The sequence below is a fragment of the Ochotona princeps genome, chromosome 17, assembly GCF_030435755.1.
Source record: "Ochotona princeps isolate mOchPri1 chromosome 17, mOchPri1.hap1, whole genome shotgun sequence".
In the NCBI taxonomy this organism is placed as follows: Eukaryota; Metazoa; Chordata; class Mammalia; order Lagomorpha; family Ochotonidae; genus Ochotona; species Ochotona princeps.
The window spans coordinates 54,228,977-54,236,906 of record NC_080848.1 but is presented as its reverse complement, the minus strand read 5'-3'; the positions used below and the strand labels follow the sequence as shown (position 1 = coordinate 54,236,906).

At 56.2% G+C, this 7,930-nt stretch overlaps 1 protein-coding gene across 1 annotated transcript; it reads right to left on the bottom strand.

Annotated features, from left to right (window-relative positions):
• Nucleotides 1-2,235: 2,235 nt before the first annotated feature.
• TM4SF5 (transmembrane 4 L six family member 5) lies at nucleotides 2,236-7,722 on the bottom strand. The gene is made up of 5 exons (XM_058676400.1): nucleotides 7,459-7,722; nucleotides 3,654-3,734; nucleotides 3,187-3,323; nucleotides 2,934-3,111; nucleotides 2,236-2,347 (listed from the first exon to the last, which is right to left on the bottom strand). Exons 1-5 carry the CDS (start codon nucleotides 7,627-7,629, stop codon nucleotides 2,333-2,335), a joined length of 582 nt encoding a protein of 193 aa, XP_058532383.1. The 5' UTR covers nucleotides 7,630-7,722; the 3' UTR covers nucleotides 2,236-2,332.
• Nucleotides 7,723-7,930: the final 208 nt, after the last annotated feature.

Sequence of the window (7,930 nt, the reverse complement as noted above, 5' to 3'; positions counted from 1 at the left end):
CCAAGGATTTGAGCTTTCTTCTGCTGCTTTTCCAGGCCATAAGCAGGGACGTCAACAGGTGCTCCTAAAGGATGCTGGCGCCACAGGCAGAAGCTTAGCCTGCTACACCAAACGCTGGCCCCAAGGGGCCCTTAGCCCTGCTGTTCTTTCGGCCTAGGTATTCAGTCCATCCACCTGACGGTGACTCAGGTTTCACTGTTAGGTTTTCCCTATCACAATCACACACACATATACAAAACAGCTCCATCAGTGAAGACCTATCTCATCCCCAAGGTGGCCTTTGGTTGGACATTTATTTATTTAAAGAATTATGGAGTGGGAAAGGGAAGAGAAAGAGACATTCCATCTGCTGGCTCACTTTCCAGGTAGCTGCAACAACTGAGGTTGGGCCATTCTCAAGGCAGAAGCTTTTTCTGGGTCTGCCACCTGGATGGGGCCCAAGAATCTGGGCCATTTGCCACTGTTTTTCCCAGGCCATTTGCAGGGAACTGGATCAGAGATGGAGCAGCTGGGACTTGAACTGGCACCCATATGGGATGCTGGCACACCTTGCAGGTGTTGGTTGTTTTTTTTTTTTTTTTTTTAAGATTTATTTATTTTTATTGCAAAGTCTGATACACAGAGGAGGGGAGACAGAGAGGAAGATCTTCCATCCGATGATTCACTCCCCAAATGACCGCAATGGCTGGTGCTGCGCTGACCTGAAAGGAGCCAGGAGCTTCTTCCGGGTCTCCCATATGGGTGCAGGGTCCCAAGGCTTTGGGCCGTCCTCGACTGCTTTCCCAGGCCACAAGCAGGGAGCTGGATGGGAAGTGGAGCTGCTGGGATTAGAACCGGCACTATATGGGATCCTGGCGTGTTCAAGGCAAGGACTTTAGCCACTAGGCCACGGCACCAGACCCACAGGTGTTGGGTTTATCAGCTATGGCAACATGTCCCCAACCAATGTGTGTGTGTGTGTGTGTGTGTGTAAGTGCGTGATTGAAATAGCCTTTTATCTCTTTTAAAAATTGCTCATCTTGGGGGCCAACATAGTGGCACATCAGGCTAATCCAGTGCCCTGTGGTGCCAGCATTCCATGAGTGCCGGCTCATGTCCCAGCGACTCTATTTCCCATCCAAAGAGCTCCCTGCCTGTGGCCTGGGAAAGCAGTTCAGGATGGCCAAAAGCCTTGGGACCCTGCATGGGAGACCCAGAGGAAGCTCCTGGCTCCCAGTTTCAGCTGGGTTCAGCTGGGTTCAGCTCTGGCCATTACAGCCATTTGGGAGGTGAACCAGTAGATAGAAGATCATCTCTCTCTGTCTCACCTTCGCTGTCTGTGAAATCTGCCTTTCTAATAAAAAGAAATACTAATAATAATAAAAGGACTCATTTTCCACCCCTGGAATTCAATCTTTGACAGAACTCGTCGGTCTCGTTTTCTCAGGTATTTCCAGCATAACCTGTTGTTCATCAGCTATTTCCTAATAACGCTCTCTCCTTTTCTGCCTTTGTGTTAAATAAAAATCAGTCTCACAAAGAGGGGCCAGCATTGTGGCACAGTGGGTTAAGCCACCTAAGACATGGCGATGTTGTGGAGTACCATCTGGAATCTGGTTACTCGCTTTAGGTCCAGCTGTCTGCCAATGCACCTGGGAAAGCAGCTGGAGGTGGCCCAGGTGCTCGGGCTCTCCCACCTACGGGGGAGACCAGGATGGAGTTCCAGGCTCCTGGCTTCGCACCCAGTGCTGGGCTGGTTCTTGGGACCATGTGGGGATGGAAAACTCTCTTCCTGCACTCTGTCAAATAAATACAATAAATACAATACATACTTTCTTCGGAGATCTATGCATTTAACATTGGAAAGGCAGAAAGAGGAGGAGAGACAGAGCTGTTCCATCCACTGGTTCACTTCCCAAACAGCTGCAACAGCTGGAGCTGAGCTGATCAGGAGCCAGGAGCTCCTTCGGGGTCCCCCGTGTGGGTACAGGTTCCCAAGGTTTTGGGCTGTCCCCCAATGCTTTCCCAGGCCACAAGCAGGGGGCTGAACAGGGAGTGGTGCAGCCAGGACACGAACCAGCAATCATATGGGATCCTGGCACTTGCAGGGGGAAGATCAGCCTGTTGAGCCACCGTGCCGGCTTCCCTAAAACAATACATCTTAAAAACATAAAATAACCGCACGTGGCGGGAATCTCAAGTCCCAGTGTGTCCAGACACTGGTTCTCTCACGGCACAAACAGGGACGACAGCGAGGACAGTCGAGAGCAGTTTATTCCACAGGCGGGGCGTTGGCGGGTCGGGCGGGGGGCATCCAGGAGCCGGGGAGGACGAGGCGGCCGTCCGGGGATCCTCAGTGGACCTCGCGCTGCGGAACAGGCTGCGTTACCGACGGCGCCGCGCCCCGAAGCCTATGGGGGGGTCGCACCCCACGGGGTCCTAGGGGGGCGCCCCACAGCCGCCGCGCCCCGCACCCCACGGGGTCCTAGGGGGACGCCCCGCAGCCCCCGCGCCCCACACCCCACATCCCCACGGGGTCCTAGGGGGACGCCCCGCAGCCCCCGCGCCCCACATCCCCACGGGGTCCTAGGGGACGCCCCGCAGCCGCCGCGCCCCACACCCCACGGGGTCCTAGGGGGACGCCCCGCAACCCCCGCACCCCGCACCCCACATCCCCACGGGGTCCTAGGGGGGCGCCCCGCAGCCCCCGCACCCCACACCCCACGGGGTCCTGGGGGGGCGCCCCGCAGCCCCCGCACCCCACACCCCACGGGGTCCTAGCGGGGGCGCCCCGCAACCCCCGCACCCCGCACCCCACATCCCCACGGGGTCCTAGGGGGGCGCCCCGCAGCCCCCGCACCCCACACCCCACGGGGTCCTAGGGGGACGCCCCGCAGCCCCCGCGCCCCGCACCCCACGGGGGCCTAGGGGGGCGCCCCGCAGCCGCCGCGCACCTTCCTGCAGTCTCCACAGAGGACGCCCAGGACGGCGTTCACCAGCTGGATCCCGCAGAGCACGAGCTCCAGGCACGAGGCGGCCACCAGCAGGGAGAAGAGCGTCACGTTCCAGGGCACGACGCGCGGCGGCGCCTCGCACAGCTCCCACAGCGTGTCGTTGACCAGGTAGCTGCCCCTGGTCCGGAGGAGGCGGTCAGGCCGCAGGACGACGCCCCGCGCGCGCCCCGCGCCTTACCCGCCGGAGCCTCACCCGCTGTCTTGGAAGTGGTAGTCCCACTTGCCGTCTATTAAACAGTTGGGTCCGTTTTGGAGCGCGGTACCCGACACGCCGAGGCAGTAGCTCGCGCCAAGCACCCCAACGGCTGAGCAGAAGATGGAATTCAGCATCTGGAAGAGGCGGGCGAGAGGCGGCGAGGAGTGGCGCCTCCTGGCGGATGCACCGCGCCTCGCGGGAGTAGGGTCAAAAATACATTTCCCGTCAAGCACCGGGTTGGGAGTCGGGGCTGATCCGGAGGCGTGGGCCGCAAAGTATCATGGGTGTTGTAGTTTTCTCTGGTGGGACTCTGCAGAAGCCCAGAGGTGTGAGTGTGAGGGATGGACGGGTGGGATGGAAGGGTGAGACGGGAGCCTGCTGGGACTCCGCAGAGGCAGTTCTGCAGCTGGTACTGCGAACGCACAGACCTGAGGCCTGGGTTCCTCGTTCATTTGGACTCTTACCCTGCAGCGATTGCCACAGCAGCCTGCTCCGCAGCAGCCCTTGCCTCCCGCGCGAACAGCTGAAATTCCCGGACATAGGATCTGTGGGACAAGAGTCGGAGTGATAGCCACGCCCCCAGAGTCTCACGGCTTTTACCTGCACCAGCGCTGACTCCAGGAAGCAACCCGGGATCCCCTCAGCCCTTTGGACTGCAGGAAGACCTTATCGCTCCTTCCCCTCAGTTCTGTTGAGCTCGACTTCAATTTACAGTTATTCATATGCTCCCCTTATCGCTGTCCCGATTGCAGCTGCTGGAGGGTGGGGTCCAGTATCATTACAGTTTCTACAAGTTTTGTATACAGTCAGTGCCCAAGTGGGAGTCAGGATGCCCGGTGCTGAAGGCCCACCTTGCATTAACTCACACTTTATGAATTGACTTGGTTTAACCTCCTGTAAACTGGTTGTGCAAGACCCACCTCACCAGGCTAGTTGTCAGGATTTAATGAAATCCAAGGTTGACTGGATGTCAGAGAATTCTCAAAAATGGTAACTTCTTTCTGCAGTCGGCAGGGATGAATGGTGCTAGAGTGTCTGGTGAGCTGGGATTGTGGCGAAGTGTGGAGCAGCCCGGATGTGGAAAGTAGGATTTCCCAAGATTCAGCCCCGGCTCTGTTCCTCCCATGATGACCCTCCTCCCAAAGCCATGCAGGAGATCGCCTCTCTCTCTCTTGCTAATAGTTGCCTTTAGATCCGAATCTAACAGATTAAAGGATTCGTTCACTTGAGTATCTTCACCCTGGCTGATACTCAGTCAGCCTTATACTGACTGCGCACTACCCACCCCACTCATCTCCCTTTGGCTTTCCTTGTCTGTGTCGGTGGAGAAGTCTCAAGTCCCCCGGTACCGCGGGCTGGAAAGCTGCAGAACTGCTGCTTAACTGGCTGGTGATCTGTCTGTCCTTTCTGCATCCGTCCATCCCCATGGGGCTAATGCTTTCCCACCCCAGGGCATCCCACACTCCCCGATGAGCAGGGCTTTCCGCCTGATCTTATCTCTGTTCAGATCCTTTAGGGTGTCTTCTCAGAGTGGCCCCACAAGGTCTTTTCCTCACCTGCAGCCCAGCCTTTGTCTCACCAGGCCCAGTTCACGTTCCTGTCTCCCAGCTCTGGAATCCCTCAGCTGCAGCCCAGCCTTTGTCTCACCAGGCCAAGTTCACGTTCCTGTCTCCCAGCTCTGGAATCCCTCAGCTGCAGCCCAGCCTTTGTCTCACCAGGCCAAGTTCACGTTCCTAACTCCCAGCTCTGGAATCCCTCACCTGCAGCCCAGCCTTTGTCTCACCAGGCCCAGTTCACGTTCCTGTCTCCCAGCTCTGGAATCCCTCAGCTTTGCTACTTTTTGCTTTCCTGCATGCCTTTCAGATTTAAAAAAAAAAATGTATTGAATTTATTTGAAAGGCAGAGGTGGAGAAAGAGGAGATGGGAGGGGGAGAACGGGAGCCGAGAGAGAGATCATCCAGCCACTGGCTCGTTCCTCACACACCAAACAACAGCCCACAACAGCCAGGTCCACCAAGGCAAAACCAGGAACTCTCCCACGTGCGTGGCAGGGACCCAACTACTTGAGCCATCACCCGCTGCTTCCCAGGGTGTGTCAGCAAGAAGTGGGCAGTAGGAGCCAAGCCAGGACTCAGATCCTGCAATGTGGGATGCAGCTGTCCCAAGCAGTGGCTTAACTACTGGGTCATGCCTACCCTGAGATTTTTTTTTTTTCAATTTCTTTTTTTGTTATCAAATTATTGATTTCCTTGTGTAATTGGAGCTTTTTGTCTTCCATCTACCATCTAATCATCTTAGTCAATACAGAAAGGCTGTTGTAAACACAGGAGGAAACTCTGAATTAATAGCCCGGATGTGCTTCTCTTGGCCATTGCCATGGCCGCAGCCTACTCCACGTCACTGTCATCTCTGTCTTCTGACAGCGGTGACTGCTTTCTGGCCTTTCTGCTTCTACTGCTGACCTCCTGTGTATCCTCTACACCATGGAGCATATGGGCTTCTTCAATCCAGCTACAGAGGGAGTGGAACTACTAAACTTTCTCACTGTGTTGTTGGAAATAGAACTGGTACAAGAACTTCTGTTTGACAGTATCTCTTAGTGCTAAATATTTGTAAGTCATAAGAATCAGCAACTTTGGGCCCAGTGTGGTAGCCTAGTGACCAAAGTCCTTGCCTTACATGCACTGGGATCCCATGTGGGCGCCAGTTCCTATCTCAGCTGCTCCGCTTCCCATCTCCAGCTCCCTGCGCGTGGCCTGGGAAAGCAACAGAGGACGGCCCAAAATCGTGGGACCCTGCGCCTGCATGGGAGACCCAGAAGGGGCTTCTGGTTCCTGGCTTCAGATAGGCTCAGTCCTTAAGTTGTTACCACTTAGGGAGTGAACCAAATGGATGGAAGATCTTTCTCTTATTTTTAAATAAAACTTAAAAAAAGAAAAGATAGGAGAGTGGGGTGGGTGTCTAGCCTTGCAGCTAGAGACGCCTGTGTCTGCCACTGAAGTAGTTGAGTTCAATCCCCAACTCCTAGTTCTTCATTCCAACTTGCCGCGCCCGGGTGATGGGCTCACATAACTGAGTTCCATGTAGGAGACCTGAACTGAGTTCCTTTCTCCTGGCTCAGGGTCCCAGCAGTTGCCGGCATTTTGGGGAGCAAATGAGTGGAGCACTCTGTCTCTATGAGTCTGTGAACTTTTCAAATAAAATAAATACAGAAGTTGAGGAATGCAAAAGAAATGGAAAAACTGTAACCACACATAATTCTCACAAACAGTTTGTGCTAAAGGAGCAGGACAGATGTAGGATCCTGTTCTGTGAAGTCCAAAACCAGACCGAACTAGTCTGTGGAGCTAGCTGTCGGGCTGGCGGTTACTATGGATGCTGGGGACCTTGCCAGGTGGGATGAGGTGGGATGGAATAGAGTCTGATAGCCAGGAGTCCATGCGGGAGATGGAGAGGAAGAGAAAAGATGCCAGAGAGGGAGAGGGGATTGCGGCTAAAGGACAGATATCTAATCAATTAATAGAGGGTTGCCCGCCACTTGCCCCCACCACAGTGTGGATCTCTGTGTGTGTGGGGGGTCGATCTTCTCTTTCTGCTAGGAGATGGTTGACTAGGTTAACCATCCGGAAGCCCTCCACCCTGAATGGAGGAGGAATAGCAAGCTGGGTGAGCACTTCTCTCCTCCTCCCCCATTTCTCTGGAGGACTGAGGGGCATTGTCTCCCTCTCCCTACCCCAACCGGGCTCCCATGGGATTCTGAGCACTCAAGCAGAGTGGGCCTCCCAAAGCATAGCCCCAGGGTGACTGGCGTGGAGATGAGGCAGGCCACATGAGCAGATGGGAGAGTGACTGCCCCGTGATGCTGCCTCTGGCTCCTCGTGCCTGCTCCCTTCCTGCCCTGATAACCTCCCACATGGCCAGCTGTTCCACCTGCTTCAACCCTTGCAGTCAGGTGTAACCAGCCATCTGCTCAGTGAGGGCGGAGAGAAGCCCTCAGGACATGCCCTGGGGCAGAGAGGGCAACTGTCTGCCTCCTTGCTCCCCTTAGACCCTCAGCCCAGGTCTGTGGGTCTCCTCCAGGACCATCTGCAGGGTGCTCAACCTGCCAGGCCAGGTGAGCCCATTCTGGTTCCCCCTCCAAGCCTTTGCCATACCCTCCCAGGTAACCAGCCTTTCCTCCATCCCTTCTCCCACCTGCCTCGCCTGTTCAGATCCCCTTGTGTGTGGCAACCAGCACTTGTGCCTGGGTTCCCACACCAGTCTTCTCACCAGCAGGCCGCCCCCGACGAAGCCAGCCATGAGCCAGACTTGCAAGCTGAGGTGGTCGGTCCAAGTGGTCTGTCCATTAGGCACCAGCAGGAGAGCGTTGGCCACGATGCAGACCAAGGAGAGCGGGATGAGAGAGAGCCCTACGCAGCGGGCGCACTTCCCCGTGCACATGGTCAGGTGTCGGCAAGGGCCAGTGCTGAGTGAAAGTGAGCTGAGGGCTCTGGCTGCTCCGCGAGAACCTGTGAACCTGCGGGAGCCAGGGGCAGGAGCAAAGGTCGGGGGAAGGGGTGGAGCCAACAGTGGCAGGGGCGGACTGATAAGGGCTGTAGGCATCAGAGGAGTGGGTGGAGGAGGGGGCGGAGGGGCTGCCGCCTGAGGAGAGAGGCAGGATGTGGTGTGGACATCGTGGATGAGCTTATCACACAAAGGAAGTGCTTGGGCTCGTGGTCCCTTCCTCTTCGTGTGCAGGCAC

What these genes read in the sequence shown, in the direction of transcription:
- TM4SF5 (XM_058676400.1), bottom strand. Translation starts at nt 7,629, where the DNA reads ATGTGCACGGGGAAGTGCGCCCGCTGCGTAGGGCTCTCTCTCATCCCG. An exon ending in TCGTCGGGGGCGGCCTGCTG is followed by an intron (nt 3,735 to 7,458) that starts GTGAGAAGACTG and finishes CTTGTCCCACAG; the next exon opens with ATCCTATGTCCGGGAATTTC. An exon ending in TACCACTTCCAAGACAGCGG is followed by an intron (nt 3,112 to 3,186) that starts GTGAGGCTCCGG and finishes CCTCCGGACCAG; the next exon opens with GGGCAGCTACCTGGTCAACG.